Raw genomic sequence first — 20,419 nt, 5'->3', positions numbered from 1 at the left:
TAGAATTTGTATCTGTCAATTTCTCAGTAACTTGCTTTGAATCTCAAAGCAAGGTGATAGATTTTTCAACAAGTTTGAACTGTACAGGATTGTGGATAGATTGTTGGTATGTGTCATAGCTTGTTGAAATGATTGCGCTTGCCATATACACTCTCAGGGTGTAGTTTTCTGCCTGTGGTTTGTCTTGTTTAGAATGTTTAGAAAGCAGCTGTTCCCCTTAGCAATAACAAAGGGGCATAATTTTAAACTGAAAGGCAGGAGGTTTACAGGGGATTTGAGGAAAACCTTTTACATCCTGACAACGTGAAAGTCTGGAATACACTGTCTGGTAAGGTAGTTGAGGCAGGCAACCTCACAACCATTTAAAAACTTGGATGAGCACTTGAAATAACTTTAAAGGCTATGGGCCTAGTGTGGGAAAAATATCTGAGTTGATTGTTAGAATTGACAGACATCAATCATAGAATCATACAGTAGAGGCCCTTCAGCCATCAAGTCTATGGGCTTAGGGTGCAGGAAAGTGGGGCTAGAGTGGGCAATAGGGTGTTTTTGGCAGTGCAACTTGATGGGCTGAATGGTTTTACGATTGATATTTGACAATCCTAACAATCAACTCCAATATTTTTCCAGATTTCTGTTATGCAAATAAAGATCAGATTCACCTCAAGTTCTGCTACCTTGATCTGAATGTCAAGCCAACCTAAACTTCACTCAAACTTATAAAGTAACATAACAAATAATTACAAACTTGCTACTTCAAATATTCTGGACAAAAGAATTTAAAAATAAAAAACTTCATTTGATGATGGCATAAATCACACAAACACAAGTATTCACAGATTTTATGACTGACATTAATTTGAAGGATCAAACAATATTACATAGCTGTCTCATAGCCACATGTTTAAAAAAAATTTAAGACTGAAATTACACTGCCAAATGCTAGGGGCTAATGTGATGCAAAAGCATTTGACTGTTTCATGGCAAAATGCAAAAAGGGAATAACTTGAATTATAAAGCAAAATTACCGGAGGACTAACAGCAGACTTTAAATTATAATTCCATATTCTATATCACATCATTTTTTTTTTTAAGACACAGGCTAAAACCTGAATGGCAAATCCTAACCTTACCTCAACAATGGCATAACCTTTGATGGGTCGTGTCACAAGCGGGTTATTGTCCAGTGATGTGACAGTGTACATAGATCCTACATCAGAAATAGAAGCAGAGTCTGCACTGTCCATGGGTTCTCCCAGACTACCAAGACTGCCCAAGCTCCCGGTGCTGCATAGGGATAGGTCCAAGCTCTCCTGACTAGATACAGTGTGTGGATCAACAATTCCTTGTGGTGTAGCAATGTCATGACTTGCTTGAAACTGGTCTACTGAAAGATCACTTGTTGTCCGAGAAACGCACTGAGAGCTACAAATTGAGGTCTGACTGGTAGAGGCAGAAGCACTCATACTCATAGCTGGTGTGACACTGCTGCCACTGCTAACATCCATACTGTCCATGCTGTTGACTGTTGTTGACTTATCCAGTTCCAATTTGCTATCAGCTTTCACTTTCAGCTTTTTAGGGTCATCATCTTGTAGTGGTATGTAAATTTCATCTTTGAAAATGCCACCATGTGCACTGCAAGCCCTGCGAATGGCAGTTCGGACAACACATTCCTCAAGATGCGTTGGTATTCCTGAAATCACCAGTAATCTGCTGTGGCATGTGGAGCCTACTAAAGCCTGGCAGGCATCCGAGATGGCATCATTTGTCACTCCCAGACCTTGCGGGTCCTTGTTGGTCAGATGACGGAGGATCATAAGTAAGGTCAAGGCCCGATGGAACCACAGCATGTCCTCTGGCTTACTGCCACCAATGTTCAGGATAGATGTGTCACTCTCACTGCCTCTTGAGGTTAGCCGTTTTCCTGTTGCTGATGTTTTCTCCCGTTTCATTTTGACCTTTTTGCGCTTGGATAGCAAGCTGGGGCTCTGTGGTGTCTGCCCAGGTGAAGAGGAAGAGGAAGAAGAAGAATCGCTGAGACTTGGTGCACTTGTGGAAGTCATCACATTAACCACTGTGCTCATATTGATTGGTAGTGTTACTTCTGCAACAGCAAGACAAATCTCCATCAACGCATGGAAATAAGTGGAGAAGCGGCCCTGGTCAGTCACTCCAATTCCAATACCAGAGCTGTTCCCAGTTATCCAGTTTTGCGTTTCTTCATCATACAGTTTCCGCAGCTCAGTTTGTATTGCCATTAGAACAGCCAGGCACGGGTTTAACTGGATTGCAATGGATGAAGATAGGCCACATGGATTCTTTTTCTGTTCTAGCTGATGGATTTTACGTAGCAGTTCAGCTAATAGGTGGAATATCATTTCCTTTATGCTGGGGGACAGGTCTGTTGTCCACAGGAGGTTGGCTATAATTTTGGGAGGTAATCAAATGCAGAAAAAAGGCATTAAACTACATTCAAGTTAATCATAATACTTAGATAAAATACATAAAAGAGGCCTACATAATACTTATACATTGCACACAAATGAGGGGGAGAAAAATAAGATTTCAGTGAGGGTTGCTGCACCTGCCCGCTAACCCATGAGGCTAGTTGATGTATGTGCAGTTGGACAGAGAGCTGAGGCAGCTCAGCTGTGGTCCTCCCGTAATAGATTAGCTTCCTTTGTTTGGATGTACCGATGGTCAAGGCTCTTGTGTCCCATGGAACACAGCAGGTTTAGCATATTCAGAAGGGGAGAACATTTAGGTGGATGGATGTTAAATTGTAAAATCTTCAGTTATACAGGAATTATCAGCTACTCGTACCAGCACACCAATTAGATCTAGCCAATCCTGTGCATTGCATGATATTGACAAGTTACCTTTTCTGAGAATCAATAATAGAATCGATTTGGTTTTGTTTGGTATCGAGATGCCATTAGACAGGTACATAAAAATTTACATTTATGAATGAAGCACGTAAAAGAACCACACTCCTCAAATCCATTACTTGTCTTACCAAACAGTTCAACAACCTGCAGGAGAACTGATGCAGGAATATCATCAAGATCATCCTCGGATTTCCCATCATTTTCACCAAGTTTCCATGTTAACAACTGCTCAGCAAATGCCAGAGCGAGAGGAAATTCCAGAGGCAACGAGTTTAACACCAGCACCGCACCAGGTGGCGGGGAGACACCTGGGTAGAAGAAGTTGAAAACCAAATTAAATAGCTTGCCAAAGAAAAACATAGAAAATAAGAACAAGAAGAAAACATGCATATTCACAGTGACAGAAATGAGCTAGAGAGAAAAGTGTCTTCACAAACTTTATTGATGATTTTGATCAATGATTTAATTGAAAAGGCAGAATGGTATGTATTATTAAACCATAGTGACTTAATTCCTAAACCAAGCGAAGCTTATTATACTTAACTGAGGCACCACAACTGACCTCAAAAGTTGGATTAAAGCCTGGAGAATAAAACTAGAGAGTTCCTCCCAGATTCTGGCAGGGCTGTGTATAACAGAGGAACAATGTCTGCAGCTCAGCACTTTCCAGGCCAAAATTTATTTAGAAAAATGCCAATTGAGGGAATTGCTCTCTTAGGGTCAAATTTTATTGCCCTGGATTTTGAGAGAATGATGGCTAAACTATTAGTTAACTCCAGTTAAATATGGAAACCCAAAAGTTGCTGTCAGTGATTCTATGCTCAGAGTGTGCGATGTTGAGGCCATTCTTGATTGTAATGAATTGGACATCTATGAACTGATGATAACTTGTTGTCTCACGCTTGGTCTCTCTGTAAAACAAAATCTTGAAAAGCTGTACCTTGTTGAATGAGGATTTTTTAAAAAAGGCATATTAAATTCATAATTACTGTGAAACAACTTCGTTGATCACAAAATGACAAAGTAATATTTTTGAATGATTACGACAGATTTCACTTCTTTAAAAATAAATTTAAGTTTGACATTCTATTTAACTCCACGTTTATGTCCCAATTATTTATTTCACCATCTCTAAAAATTTAAACTGATAGAATTCAGTGGCTTTTCTTCCTGGTTTGCTGTTCATGAGAATACTTCAAAGAAATTGGTTGCTTAAACCTGCTTGATGACATCACAACAGCTAGATATCTGAAGATCCCTTGGCTTCTGAAAGGACACACCACAACCATTCATTTTTTTTGGGCAGCTTTCTTTGAGGTCAGTGGGGAGCACTGTTGCTTTGCTTTCTGCAAAAGCCAGCCCAGTTTTTTTTTTAAAGTTTCTGATTTATTCAAAGATTCGGTCAGTTATATGTTTTGGAGATCATGTTGCAGGGCCATTCCTATCTTAGACATACCTAGTTTGACATGTAGTTTGTCAGTAGGGATGACAACAGAAGGATACTGGTTTGTGGTGGGAGGTGGAGTCAACCCAGTGTTGGTAGGTGATGCATCTTTCGGGTAACAGACGGTTTCTGTCAGGTTAAGTTGTCCATTTCTTCGCACTTTGTGACCCAGTCCATACACCAACACTCTAACCCAAGGAGCCTTATATAGAGAGGAACTAAGCAATAAAAACAAATCAAAGGATAAGAATTGTTTATAATTGTAAATTTTAGGCATAGTCACCAAATTTCAGTAGAGCACAGCCCTCATATTTCAAATAGGTACCCTCCATATAAAATTCCATAGCCATTAAACCTTCAGTTAAGCTTTTAAGATACATGCTCATCAACAGAACAATGCTCTAACTCTTACGCGTGGCAGTGAACAATATGGAGTTGATCTGTCAAATTCTGCCAAACTTTCCTGTTCCTTTAAAGCGAATGTAATTTGCTGTTCCTTGCAGCCAAGTTTTAAGTAGCCAGCACCTTGTTAGTAGACAATTATAAAAGGGCCGTTGTTAATATGGGATAATCACTGGCTTGCCTGGAACAGGTGGCATGATCTTTTCAAGTAAATGCACAACAGGTCAAGTCTGTCATAAATTACCAGCAATTAAACTACAATTTTATTTGCTTGGCAGCAGAAAAATATTGAAATAACCAAAAGACTTGTTTAATCAACTTGTTTTCACATGTTTTGACATACCTCTGTGAAAAATGGGACTTGACTTCTGAGACTTCTAGCCCTGAGATAGGGGCAGATACTTTTAATAAACGCTTTCACACGTTATGATACATCTCTGTACCAGATGGGAATTCAACCCAGGCCTCCTAGACCACAGGTAGGGGCACTAACAATGCACCACTAAAATTCTTGTAAAAATAATTTTTCATTCACACTCAGCCAATAACCTTTGATAATATTTCTGTATAGTTATGAAGGGGAGGCCTTTACGATGGCAAGTTTAAGCAACAACTGGATAAATTAATTGGACAAAAATCAAATTCAAACCAGAGGTTGGTGAAGATCTTTCCAAAAATGAATACTGTATCATGCCACTTGATGCAAATACATTCTTCAATTTCTGTGGCCGCAATCTAATCCAGTCCTGATTTAGATGACTGTCACTTAAGACTAGGTCATTAAATCTTTACACAAGTATAACACTTTCTTTACCTACTGGAGAATGATTATAGTGTTTCATTTACTGCAGTAAAGAAGCAGCAGTTATGTGTTGTGACTTCCTAGGTGTCTAAAATACAATATTTGCACAAAATATCAAATGCAGTTGCAAGATTGAGGGATCAAATGTATAAGTTTTATTAAATATTGAAACCTCTTCTAAACGTTCACTTCATTAAGCATGCTTCAATCAGACTTACTCTTTCCGAAAACCTGCTGGACTTTCTTTGCACGATACCATTACAAAGGCAGCCCCTGGAAAATGCACATCCATGCTCACTTTTGACTCTGTCACTGGGAACTCTTCAGATGGGAACTGTTCTGGTGAATGCTACAATGCAACAGAATAAATGTCACTTTGATCAGTTTGGGAAAAAAAAAGCACTGTTATTTGAATTTTGATAAAAATTAATCTTAAAAATCCTCTTATAAACCTAAAACCGCAATATGCAAAATGACAAACACATTAATTTTAAAACACAGTACAAGGACACAAAACACAATGATCATTTGTCCCGTAGCTATTTACTCATCCCTTAAAACTACAAAGTTATTTAAAGAAAACTTATCAAATTGAGAAAGCGAATTCCACATTGCTTGAGCAATTGAGATGAATAGGGTGTGAGAGCTACATGATGCTCAAATCTGCCTAGTTGCATTGAACCATAAAACCTTTAGAAGTGACCGCACGTTTCTGTGTCTTGCAAAAACTAGATGTGTAACATGAAAAGACAAAGGATGACGGATTTTAAGTGTGTCTCCTAAACAAAATATTACGTTCCTGCCTCGAGCTTACTCTTCTGTTCCAAAATATTCTACATTCAAACTTTACCAGCTAAAAAATAGATTTTAAATAAAAACTGCTGAAGATTTAGGTTAAGGTTCTTGAATATTAGAAAAGCACCAGTCCAGCGGCTGGAGAAGGTGCTGCCAGTCACACTAGTTAAGATGTTCGGACACTGTTTTATGGTTGAATGCAGTATAAAATTGGCCTTATTGGCAATCTTGCAAATATGGTTCCAGCCATTTGTTCGCTATGCAAGCTAAATATTGAAACAGGGCACATCAAACATTATCCTCTGGGATAATGGTCCTCCTGATCATAACATTTCTGTTGTTTATCTTGCAAACTCGCAAAAAGCCCAATGATGGTCACTCTTGAGACTGAAGAATGCCTTGTCTATCTCAGATTCCTCTGGAAGGAAAAGGTTTGTCAAGAGTTTTAACAACAGGTGCAACTATCAACACATTGTTTTCATCACTAACAGGATGCTGCCATCAAGCCAAAAAGATGCACTGCCTTTCACACAAATCAGTAACGTGGCATGTGAGTTTCAGCGGCATTGTGCTATTAGGTAAAAAGAGGCTGCACATCCAAAGACTGGTTCTTCATATCAAACAAAATATCCTATCAGCTGTTCACAATAAGCAAGGTTTGGACCAGACCCAAACAGCCCACGCTTGCAAGACTTATTGTAGAGTCCAAGAATATTTGCTGTGTAACCTTGCGTGTGCAAAGAATTATGCTGACAACTAATTTAGGATTGTCAGTTGGGCTCACAGGACCACACACGTGCATGGACTGGAAGCTACATATTTTAATACAGACAGAGAACACATACATGTTGTACCTGCTTAAATGCAACAAGTGACAGCCATTCTCTGGTCATTTCTTAGTGCAGTGCTTTGACCAATTAGATGCAATGTACCTTACTTAAAATTTAACCAAAGCTTAGCAGTTAACTGTCATAATTAACTAGTACATTCTCCATGGCAACAACAGTACTGAAGTCCACTGCCATCCAATCAGTAGTCTCCTATACTTAGGTACTTCTTGCAAATTATCCTAATGAATGCAACACCAAAGCTTCCACAAAACATCAGTTTTTCAGCAATATTATTTTTAGTTAATGTCTCTTCCTGAAACTGTTAAACAAATTGCTCACACAGCTCACACACTATTTAGCTTGTCTGCCTTAAACTCATTTCAACAGCCTTGTAGGATGTCTTCCTCTCAAACACCTCATCAGACTTTAAGAGACCTCCTTTCAGGCTAGACTGCTTGGAAACTGTTAATATCAGTACATCCACTGTTAGGGACCTTTTCTATCTGCACACTGCCTGTCTTCTGGATTATTCCCAGTTGGTGTTACAGGACTCAGTGCTAGACAACAGCAGTCATTTTCCTCTTTTCTCCTGCCCTATTCACATCAAAAGGTTTAAAGACCACATTTAAATGCATGTAAACAAAGTAAATCTTCAGACACTGCTGTACAACATTGACTCTGAATCTAAAATGAACCTAAATGTATGTCTCCCTTTCTTATCACTAGGGAGAAATTATATTTTTATTTGAGTTATACATTGCTCTTCCACTTTAGAACTTCAGCTCACAAACAGCAATATAGTATGAAGCTTCAACACATGATTTTAGAAAATCAGAGCAGTAACATATACTATTCAATATCAAGTATCAATTATTTCTACTGCATTCTTCTGTTATTGGACAAATGTTTTCCAATGTTCCACCTCTTGAACAAGGTCACAGAAAGGAGTCAACCTGCATACTGCTGTGTGAAATTTAAGGTGTGGGTCCATTCTGAAACAATAATTCAATATTCCAGTTCATTTTTATTCAGTCTTCCAGATTATGTCAAAACTGGGAAACCTTTAATTTCATTGCTCCTGCCATCTTGAGGGTCTTAAAACCCATGATTCGTGCTGTCAATTCACTTCCAGGTACATTCTTTTAATCAGGATTGTATTTAGCTGGATAGCCATTGCCTCCAACCAAGTTTCTCAATGATATTTCAAAAGAGCATTGTGCCTCATTCACTGAAGTTACAGAGATCCCTTTAAGGCACGTGATCAATGAGAGAAGGTGGTATTGCATTTTAACAATATATGTAAAACTATAATATATAATATAACACAATAGTTAAGAAAGTGGTTTCATTGAAAAAAAATTGTTAAATTCAGATGCATCAAATAGAAAATGAAGAAATATTACCTGTAAGAAAGAGCAGATCTGTTTTGTTAAATCCAACAAGCTTTCTTCACCCTGGTGTAAGGCTCGTGTGATAGCAACTGTAAGCCATTCCCTTATGGAATTGGAGTTGCCCTGGTAGAAGAGATCAGTAGGAGAGCAGTTTTGACCCTGATTACAATGTTGGAGGGACTGCGCCAAAAGAATTGAATTGGAGCTGATTGTTCCATCTGCAGGGCAAGATGAACAACAAATTTCTCAAATCATTTCACCAACCTCTCTCTTTCAGATCGTGTGTGTTATTTCAAACACATGGTATTTATACTAATTTTCTTCATGATTACTGCACCCACTCATTTATAAACTCACCACATACAGAGCTTAACAAACACAAACCCTTAGAGGAAAGACAAGGATATGAAATAGAGACTCAATTATTTGTGGCTGCCAACTTCATTGATACCAAATGTCATTTAAATGGACTAAAGGGGCTATACCAGTTAGAGAAACTTCCTCTTTTACAATGCACCACTGAACAAATTTCTTCTTCACCAGTCCCAACAAGAGGTGGTGGGGGAAGAAAAGCTGAAAAGCTGTGTACTTCTACCGAATGGCTTACAAAGCAATTAAAACCAGACCCACACAGGCAGTACCTGGTGGGAGCAGCAAAGAGAGCTAAATAATTTTTAAATTAAATTTTATTAAGACTATTATTAATCTATCCTTCCCTTTGTGCATTCTCACATTTGAGTTATGGATAACAGTACAACACTGACAATGAATTATGGCTGCTACTTTAATACAAGAGTTATAGCATCAAACTGAACCCAAATGGAAAATATCAGCTCATTCTTAACATTGAGCACTAAAAACTGTTGTATAGGAAACATTCCTTATACAAAAGAGCTAGAAAAGAATAAATCAAGAAGTTTGATTTATTATTTTATATTGAAACAGTTTCTTAAAGAATTTTTTCTATTTCCCAGTTTTTGGGTTCCCCAAACACAATTTTGCCGTCAGGAGAACCACATAACTTCAATATATGTTGCTTGGTAAACAGCTGCTTGGAGACAAATGGTAGCTGCAGCTAACTTGGCTACAGATTTTCATCTTTATGTACACTCCCCTCTCTTCCTTCCTTCATTTTTACATGTTAATAAGATGTAAAATTGTCAACAATTATTAACAATTAAAAGTTGAACAGAAGTTTGTTCCCTTCTCAAACTGCTGTGACAACAACGGGACAGATCCTGAACAAGCTGCAGTTATTTCACCATTACTTCAATATTTACGATCAGTTTATCATTCAGCTCCACATGAGTTTGTCATTACCAACCTGAGAGTGGTGGAGCCAGAAGTTGATTGGACAACAGTTGCAGATGCTCCAATGTGATGTCACGTACCGCAGGTATATGGAACAACCGGGTGAAAGTGTGGGGTGATTTTGGAGCAAAGATGTTCAGCAATGCCATACGGCAATACAGTCTAGCCAAAGAAGCTTCACAGCGAAGTAACTCTCTAAGCAGTCATGAAAAAGTGAAAACACACCAAAGAGAATTGAAAAAATCATGAATAATCAAAAACAAAAAGGTTTATAATAGTCTAATCAATTATACAAACTGTACCCCTTTGTCTCCACAATTAATTATATAATTTGGTGGCAGTGGATCAATGGAGAAATATTTTCTGTTGCCACTCTTTCATTTTTCCAATCCAGGTGACATTCATACTAGACTGTAGAATGGAAAATGGAAACTCCCATTTTGCTCACTGTATTCACTGAACTAACAAGAGTTTGCACCTGCATCTATTTGTTGAGGTGGAAGTGATGGACAGGGCAAAGACGGGCAAGCATGACAAAAAGAAAACAACAGCTCACTGAAGATGTGATTTTCATCAAGATAAATCTAGTTAAAAGTTGATCATTTTGGACAATCATTTGGGAATGAGGGCAGTGCAGAGTATGCACGCAACCATTTAGATGTAACTGCTCTTTTTAAAAAAAAAGAAAGATGTGAGAAATCTAAATATTCTATTCACATTTGACAGTGACAATTTATAATGACCACATTTCAAGGGTCAGAATATGCAGCCTTTGTCAGTTGGTGCACTTTCAAAAAGTCATTTTCAAACTTGGACTTGATTTCTGTGCTGCTTTTTGAGGGAAATGAGCAAAGGAGGAGTTACTCAATTTTGACAGTGAAAGCGATCAGGCTTTAAGGCTTCAGGTAATAGTCATTTTGCTAACAACACTGAACTCCATGGATAGATTAACAAAGACAAGGAATGCTGTGCACTTGCTCTCATAATCAGTGAATACTTTTCTTCCCATAGATCTTAACTGCATTGAACCCAACTTGATCCAATATTCAGTAGTTTTGGCAAAATTGAGCAAATTGATCCATACAGACCAGGAAGGTGCCAGGTTCAACTTTCAATGTGTGTTGCTTTGGCCAAGAAGCCAGGGAAACAATGAAAAAATCAACTGGCTTGCGGCCACGAGTTCGAGGAGGGGGAGGAAAGATATTGTTGGTATACTTTTTGATTGCCATTCTGGAAGACTGCATGTATTAATAGTGGGCAATCACAAAATAACACTAGTTTGTAATGGAAAAACCTGCTAAGACACTTGCCAAGGAACATACATACGGACACTAGAATTTCTGACAAATTTGGAGGAGGAAGTTAAAATATGCCAAAACACAAAGTATGAGTTACAACACTACCACAGACTTCTGCCACTTTAAAGGAACAAACACCTGTGTTGCTTCATCTGCTCTACAGTCGGTTCTGCTATAATGCATGTTCTGGCAACGTGAATTAGCTATAACACAACTGACAAATAGGGGAATGTTATTTCTAAAACATGAACTTGTGTTGGTTTGTAATATGATTGTATCGGTGCAAAAGTATTGCAGGAAAAAAAAATTTGGATTTCAAGATTCTCCTCATCCTGGATAATGCGCCAAGCTATCCTCCCACCATTGGTGAGCTTGCTGAAAACATCAAAGTGCTATTTCTATCCCCAAACACATCTCCTTCAACCCATGGACCAGGGTGCAGTAGTAGTTTTTAAAGCTTATCATGTAAAACACACATTTAAAAGGCTGATTGCAGCCACTGAGGGGGATAAGGACAGTGTTCTTCAATTTTGGAAGAGCTTAAATATCAAGATTGCAAATTCACATTATCGTGAAGACTGTGGGTAATGTCAATAAGGAATCATTGTATGCAGTTTGGTGGAAGCTTTTCTCAGAGTTTATTCAACATTTTAAAGGTTTTGATCTGTCAGATGAGATGCCAAGAATCAGAGAACATGGTGTTGACCTTGCAAAGAAAGTTGGATTTGAAGAAGTGGAGAGTGAGGATGTTGAAGAGCGGCTTGAATCCCACTGTGAAGACCTCTCCACAGCTGATCTGCAACAACATGTCCCTGAGGAGGAAGTGGGAGCTGGAGATGAAGTAGCAGTCCAGGATGCAGCACCACGACAGCTTTCCACTTCTATTTTGTCTTCTGTCCGGAGGGAAATTGAGAAGTAGTTGCAGCTCTTAAAGGACGACGATTACAATGCAGAACGCAGCAGGGTAGCAGTTTGTGGAATCAGATCTTATTTGGCACCCTATGAACAGTTTCTTCATGAAAGAAAAAGGGCAAAGCAGGACAAAACTGTATTTTTTTTAGTCAACCCCCAAGAAACAGTCACAAGACAATGAACCACAGCCATCCATTTCTGGATAAACTATTTTTCACGCTAACCTGGCAACCACATGCGCACCTGAAGGTGATGAGGATGATGAGGACGAGGACGAGGACGAGGATGACGACAACCCTCAGTCTCTGCACTAACAATCTCAAAATATCCCCACCATCAATTATCTTGACATTTTTTAAAGGTGTTAAATTTACTTTTATTTCATTAGATATGAATTAAACATTTATTCAAACTGTGCTATCCTTTGTGTTAGGCTCTATGGTTTTGGAGGAGATCTGTAGCTCGGGTTGTGGGTGTTGAGGTTGGTTGGCTTGCCGAGCTGGTTTGTTGTTCCGCAGACGTTTCGTTACCGTGTTTGGTAACATCCTCAGTGCAGCATCTGATGAAGCGTCAGTGTGTTTTCCCGCTTGGTTTTTAAACTCTAGGGTCCGTTGTGATGGATTGCCTCACTTCGGGGTTTCCTCCGTAGTGGAATGTATATGGGGTCGAGTTCAATGTGTTTATTAATAGCATGCTTCATGGAGTACTTTAGGCTTTTGAGAGATTTTGAGTGATAGTTTTTGGTGGTCTGCCCCAATCCTGGTTTTCCCACAGGCCCCATTATTTCTATAGTGTGATTTTCTATGACATGTTGTTATGCAGGAACACAACTATCGCGTTATTGCGGACCCAACTGTACTATTGAGACAGTACATCCACAAACTACAATTTATGACAATAACTTTTTTTAAACATACAAAAAAGTTGGTATGGTACTCAACTTAAGTAACTACCAATTTGCATAAACAGGGAATCTTCTTTTGTGATAATGACGGTAAACTTTCACATGAACTTTGATTGTATATTCCTTGTTCCACTCTTGTATCCCTCACACATCTGCCATTTGAGTGCCTGCATTAACTGCTTAAATTCAGGAACAAACATTCATTAGCACTTTGTTTAAATTGGCAATTAAGTTGAAGTGCCAAAACACAAAGCGCAATGTAGAGATTTTAAGACGTTAAAGCAAAACAAAAATTGTTACCAGAAGGCATCAAAGTTTAAGTTTCGAAAGCCTGTTAACTGTAGGGAGAAAGACAGGTAATAACAAAGGCTGTTTTGTCTCAAAAAAAGTCTCACCAGCTTCTTAAAACAGCAACTGAAAAGCAAATTTTTACTGCCAACTTTTTACTTAGACATACTTAACCAATCTCAAAATAGGGTCAATTGTCATCCTCAAAATCACATTATAGATTTATGGTCATCGGGGGGAAAAAAAAATCACTACGTAAGAAAATTAAACAAATATTAATGGTAGCAATCGAATGAGGGCTTTATTGTCTGCTTACAGGTCATGCAAATGTTGTCCTTTCTTATAGTCATGGAAACTATTTGGTGGGTTTTAAAATTGACTGACATTTGTGATGGATATACATAAGTACATCAAAAACTAAATTTATGCTGGGTAAATGCACAGCATTCCAATAATTTAACTTATGCAATTTCATTCTTAATAAAATCTAACTCAGCTTAACTGAGTTTCAATGGATTGCATGTCCATATTGCATGGAATATCCTCCGATCTCAGATGGCAGCATTGGTTTCAGGTTTTCAAACCAGACTTTACATTTCAAACTTTGATGCTTCACTTTGAAATAACTTACCTGTGTATCTGGATGTTTGTGTTGTCCAGAGTAACTAGTCCATAAGCAGCTGTGCGCCTGTATCCTGCAGGAGGGCGCTCCAGCATATCAATTGGGTACCAATAACGAACCAGCACACCTTCGCTTCGTAAGTAGGTCTCCACCTGAACTAATTCATTTACCTAAATTGGGGAAAATGAATGGGCTGTTTGTGTTTTACATGGACCATGAAAGCAGTGGTAGTGTTTTAAGAAGTAGCAACAGGCGTGTCAACAGACAAATGGGTGAGCATTAAACAACTAGAATCTAAGATAATCATTACGCTTACAACCGCAGGGAGGGATCTTGTGCTACAGTGTTCACACATTTTCCTTATCTAGGAAGACACTAAGCAAAACCTTGCATTTTGCCAACCCAGAGTTACAGATATCAGTTGCTGAACAGGAGCTTCAGTTCCAGTTTCTGTCTGGCCCCAAACGATACAACACAATGGTCCTGCATTCTGCTGCATTAATAGCCTATGAAATTTATTTGTCTCTCTACCTCTGGGCCAAAAGGCCTAGGTTTAAACCCCACCTAGTCCAGGTGGTGTGTCTTCAGGTTGACTGTAAGTATCAAAAGCTTCAGGCCAAAAAAGGCAACCCACACTAGATATGGTTGACTTTCCCCTTCTCATCAGTGCTGCAGACTGGGCATTTTGAGGGTTTGGTATAAAGATTGTACAAAATAGTTCATCCATGCCAAAGGATAGGTTTACAGAAGCAGCCAAATTTATGTGGGCACCTTTCACTGCTCTCTATTGGAGTTGCCTGAAGCAGCCTCTTCTGAAACAGAAGATTCCAAATTCTGTTGTGAAGAATTGGTTTAACATGCTCACTACCACTAGATAGTCATGTAATTCTTAAACACAGATGCAGGAATGGCTAATTACATTATTACAAAGTCATTTTCTTGCATTCTTCTATTGAGCTTCAGAACTAACAGTTCTTTTGATTCACAACTGAAATAAACATTTCATGTATTTTAGACAGCGAAGCATGGCTCACTTGTGGTGTCAAAAATGAAAAGAATGATTGCAGGCATATTGTGTTTTCTAACATTCTGTAGAACAAGACAGCCAGTGCTCCCAATTCCTAATTTTCTTCACCATCACACATCTTCCTTATCTAGGAAGGCACCAAGCAAAACCATGTGTTTTGTCAACCCACAGTCACTGATATCAGTTGCTGAATAGGAGGTCTCAATCAGAATTTCCAGTTTCTCTCTGCCTCCAAAAGATACAACACACTTGTCTCACATTCTGCTCCATGAACAGCCTATGAAATTTGTTCTTTTAATGAATTCAAGTAATTACAGTTCTTGACTCAAATGTTTTCTAACTTACCGTGTCAACATCAAGAACAACTCCATTCAAGCCAAAGGTTTTCATCATTCCCCGGATGGCAAACTTCGGTAAAGCAGTGCCACCAGTGCTGCTGTTGAGATTATTACTGTCTGGGTACCGGATCACCACAGTTAGGCCTGTAGAACAGACCGCCAATTATGTGATATTGATATTGGAACAATTGTGCTCACTAACAGAGGTCAGGTTTACATTAATTCTGGACCAATCTGGCCCTTCAAAACAATGTAAAACAATGTAAAACGATGTCATGTGGACAAACAGGAGTCTGGAAGAACACAGCAAGCCAGGCAGCATTTGGAGGAAAGGAGCAGTCCATGCTTCAGGTATTACCCTCCTTCAGGGCTGGATGGGGGTAGTGGGGGAGCTGCAGATAAAGTGGTGGTGGTGGGTTGGGGGGGCAGACTGGTGGTGATGGTTGCCTTGCCCATAACAGCCAACCTAACCTCCCAGTCACCGCCCATTTCAACTCCCTGCCCCACTCCCCCTCCAACATGTCCGTCCTCGGCATCCTCTAATATCGCAGCGACTCACAATGCAAATTTGAGGAACAACACCGTATCTTCTGCCAGGGCACCCCACAGCTTGGAGGACTCAACATTGAGTTTTCCAATTTCAAATAACCTTCACACCCATCCCCCGCCTCCACCTCCAGCCATCAACCGGATTCAACACTCCTGTCGAGCAACCAGGTCATACCTACCACCAGTGTCCACCTATCACCACCATTCAGCCTCCCCACATCACACTGCGCACACCCCAACTTTATTTGCAGCTCCTGCCACCTCCACATCCAGCCCTGAAGAACGGTAATACCCTAAATATTGACTGCTCCTTTCCTCCAAATGCTGCCTGGCTGGCTGTGTTCTTCCAGCCTCCTGTTTGTCCACCTCGATTCCAGCATCTGCAGTTTTTTTTGTCTCTAAAACAATATCAGCTCAGATTCTGTACAGGCTATCAATAATAAAAGCACAGTTGGTCTAGACCAATGTTGTTCAAAGTCACTATGTGGACCTAACAATGCTGACAAGAATATATTTACATTAATCCCTGTTGCACACTACATTTCATTATATTGAGAATGACTTCATTGCTTTTGACTACATTGCTGAAAGATGTCCTCTAACACAGCGTTTTCTATTGAAAGCAATTCTGTTTGCTAAAACAGGGTGCAAGTACTACATGAAAATAGCCTTGTAACAGGTAAAACAAGGAAACTAATGGGCACAGAACCAAAAACAAGGAGATTCAGAGTCATACAACATAGAAACAGACACTCCAACTTGCCCAAGCCGACCAGTCTGACCTAGTCCCACTTGCCAGCATTTGGCCCATACCCCTCTAAACACTTCCTATTCATACACCTATCCAGATGGCCTTTTAAATGTTGTAACTGTACCTGCCTGCACCACTTCCTCTGGCAGCTCGTTCCTGATCTCCTTCAGTAGTCAGGGACTAAGGCAAAGACATTAACTACAAACTAGACAATAAATCCATTAAGGTTGATACTACAGGAAAAATAATTACCTTTTCGAACTTTATCAGTTGTGAATTTATTAGCTTCATCTTTAATGTCTTCAATGGTTGGGAGGTAGAGATCTCTGGGTATGCCACCATTCTCTTCATATAGGAACTCGACCGTCTGACGAGCAATATCTACCATACCTGGTGAAAACCAAGCACGCATTTTAAGATAATAACAATTTATCTGACATGCCTGAACACTATCATAAAAACTTGCAAACATTACAAAAACATTTTAAATACAAGACTAATATTAGTTGGAAGGAATTTAAAGAAAATCTTGGCTTTAATTTTCATTGCACACACCCACCATTCACCCGTTGTTCAGACCTCAGCAAAATGTTTTATACAAATTCACATTTTGTGTTTAGTGTTAAGTGAAATGCTTCAAAATTCAACACTGTCTGGCGTGTATGTTGCAATGAACTGAAGGCAAAAGTGCCATAGTCTCAGAGAACGACAGGGCTGCCCTCTCATGAAAGAGGCATAACTAATGTAACTTGAATGTTAACACACCTCATCCAAGGGACGAGGTAGGGAGGAACAGTCCTTCATCGTAACCTCAGCCAGTGCAAGAATTGAACCCACACTGCTGTTATCACTACGCATCGCAAACCAGCCTTCCAGCCAACTGAGTGAACTGACCCCCTAAAATTATCAACGTGTGCTGTCACATTTGACATCAAAGTCTGAGAGAATATCAGACATACATTCCTGGGTAAGGAGCATTATGAAAAAAATGTAGTAAGCATAATCCTTGTGTCTACTGACAATTAGTCTAAATGTGCATCTAAAAAATTCTGACCATTATCTTCCCAGCCCCTAAATGACATGGGCATTGGTGAGTCAGTTGGTAAAGTATGGGAACATTGTAAAAATTAGATTCATGTCATGAATGTAAAGAATGAGTTAGGTTCTACCTAAAGTTTTAATATTGCTAGAATATTGTTCATGAGCAATGAGATACCTATTTGCATGCATTAAAACCCAATTCTTATCTGGACCTCAGTTAGTATTTTGGCAGGCAATGGTGAGAAATGAGACTGTGGCAATTTCCAACATGAGAGTCTAAAGTGGATAACTAGCAACTCCTACTCGATGCTTGTTCCCCAATACCTCAGGGATCGCTCCAGAAGCAACAATAACTTGCAGTCTTCAACCACGGAGACTGGCATCAGACATGCACCAGGCTCACCACATCATCATGACACATCTGTGACTCATTTAGAATATAATACACCACTTCAATACGACATTTTGGACTGCATCAACACTTTTCATGGCCTGTGTTCAGGGACAGACACCCATCTCATGCATCAGAACAGGGTGCATCTCAGGGCTCTTAGTTTGCTCTCTTCACACTCACTCAATGATGACTGAGACACAAACCATTTTTATTTTTATTTTGTCTGTATTTTAATTGTAGTGTGTTTTGTTTCATGCCTGGTAGTTTGACCAACCGAATTGCATCCGGAACACTTCTTCCACTTACCTTTAAAATTAGGGGTCTAGGCTATCTTGTTAATATATTTTGAGGGGGCTTGGTCTGGTCCACAACAAAGCCTATCTCATCTCTCCTTATAGCTCAATTGCTCCTTCCCAGGCAATATCCTGGCAAACTTCTTCTGTACCCCACTCCCCAACCCCCGCCCGCTATCACATCCTTCATGTGGGGAGGTGAGCAGAACTGCACACAGTACTCCAGCTCTGACCAGACCAACTCACCATACAACTCCAACATTACCTCCTTGTTCTTCTACTCTATGTCACAACTGATGAAAGCAAGAGTCCCATATGCCTTCTTAACTGTCCAATTCATGTGTTTTCCCAACTTCAGGGATCTATGAATAATTACTCCAGGATTCCTCTGCAGTGTAAAAATAGGGAAGTCTTACGAAAATAATACAAGGCACTGGTTAAACCATACCTAGAAAACTAAACAGCTTTGGTCTCCTTATCTAAGGAAAGGTATATTTGGCATTAAAAGCAGTTCAGAGAAGTTTCCATAGTTTATGGATGGATTTTCTTATGAGGAGAGGTTGAGTACCTTGGGCCTGTACTCATTGGAGTTTAGAAGAATGAGAAAAGACCTTCTTGAAGCATAAAAGATTCTTAGGGACTTGACAGCGTAGATGCAGAAAGGTTGTCACCGCTCATGGGATGGCCTAAGACCAGAAGGCATAATCTCAGATTAAGAGGTGACTCATTTAAAATGGAGATGGAGGAATTTCTTCGGAGGCTGCCAATCTGGAACTTTTTGAACCACAAAAGGCTATAGATGCTGGGTCATTAAGCATATTCATGGCTGATGTACATATTTTTAAAACTGAAAGGGAATGAAGGGTTATGGGAAAAGCAGGAAAGTGAAGATGATCAGATCAGCCATGATCTCACCTGAATGGCAGAACAGATCGGATGGGCTGAATAGCCTGCTTCTGCTCCTACATTTACAGTCACAGTTAGTCAAGGGCAGTGTTTAGTCTCAGTCCAGAGTTTTGGTTATAGTCAGTCAGCAGCTTGGGGTGATCAGAAACAGGGGTTCCATCCCATTACAATCAGGAGTTGGCCACAGCCAGCACTGCAGCTTTAATGCAACCAGTCTAGCAATTAATGGTAAGTCAATTAGGAGCTGCACAGAGATCATTCAGTGGGCTGGTCACTTATCAGTTGGATCTGTCCTTCTAAAGCCCGGGGTTCTGTTCACTGAAAGTCAAGTGGGTTATAGGGGGCAGTATATCTTGATAGTTGGCATGACTAAGCTGCAGGCCCAGGACTCAGGGGGCAATGCTGAGAGATGATAGAGCTGGGCTAGGATATAAAAAAAATTTAAGAACTGATGGGGTCAACAGGGAATGCAAAGAAAAAGGAACAAAGGTTTAGAGGCTATCTAAATTAACAGCCTGAACCTGTAACTCTGCAAAATGCAACCTGTGTTGCCCAAGTACAAGTGCACAATGTCAATAAAAAAAAATGACTGCCACCACAGCTGGAATGGAGGGAGTAAGTGTTTCTTTTTCTGTCTGAAGATGTGGGTTCAACTTGTGAGCAATGAGAGGCCCTCCAAGGAGCAGTTGCATTAATCAGATACTTACACTGTTTTAAGAACTCTGTACCATAGAATTCTGCATGTGAAATGCATGCAATGACCAATTATGTCAAATACAAATTTCTGCGGTCACACAATCAATCCTAGCGAACGTGAAAGGAGCCCAAGGGTAAACAGAAATAAAATTCACAACTTACTAAGGATCATATGATATCATTAACTATGAAAGGCAGAATAAACTTTGCTTGTCCTAGAAAATGGCAATGGATTAAGTGCATGATAAAGGCAAACAGTAAGTAACAGAATGCAGCTAAAATGGTTTCAGTGTCATTTAAGCCTTTAGAGACAATGCTGCTAAACAACTAGAACTGCCAGAGAATAAGGGATTTCTGTTGACCAAATCAATACTGCTAACTTTAGCAATACTACCAAAACCAGATTAATTGGGTATTTGGGGATAGTAGGAACTGCAGATGCTGGAGAATTTGAGATAACAACGTGTAGAGCTGGATGAACACAGCGGGCCAAGCAGCAGAGGAGCAGGAAGGCTGACGTTTCGGGCCGAGACC

The 20,419-nt window shown here is 39.6% G+C and overlaps 1 protein-coding gene across 1 annotated transcript in view; it reads right to left on the bottom strand.

Moving 5' to 3' along the window:
- Positions 1-20,419, bottom strand: part of LOC125485998 (probable E3 ubiquitin-protein ligase HECTD4) — a 68,813-nt gene that overhangs the window by 39,867 nt on the left and 8,527 nt on the right. Inside the window, exons 3-11 of the mRNA XM_048611737.1 lie at positions 16,808-16,945; positions 15,263-15,399; positions 13,900-14,060; positions 9,880-10,061; positions 8,568-8,773; positions 5,758-5,888; positions 4,348-4,553; positions 3,020-3,199; positions 1,134-2,425 (exon numbers count right to left, since the gene is read on the bottom strand). Of these exons, the coding sequence (XP_048467694.1) occupies positions 1,134-2,425; positions 3,020-3,199; positions 4,348-4,553; positions 5,758-5,888; positions 8,568-8,773; positions 9,880-10,061; positions 13,900-14,060; positions 15,263-15,399; positions 16,808-16,945 (2,633 nt within the window). The remainder of the gene's footprint in view (positions 1-1,133; positions 2,426-3,019; positions 3,200-4,347; positions 4,554-5,757; positions 5,889-8,567; positions 8,774-9,879; positions 10,062-13,899; positions 14,061-15,262; positions 15,400-16,807; positions 16,946-20,419) is intronic.

This window comes from Rhincodon typus, chromosome 24, assembly GCF_021869965.1.
Source record: "Rhincodon typus isolate 14 chromosome 24, sRhiTyp1.1, whole genome shotgun sequence".
In the NCBI taxonomy this organism is placed as follows: Eukaryota; Metazoa; Chordata; class Chondrichthyes; order Orectolobiformes; family Rhincodontidae; genus Rhincodon; species Rhincodon typus.
This window is presented reverse-complemented; position numbering and strand designations above follow the sequence as displayed.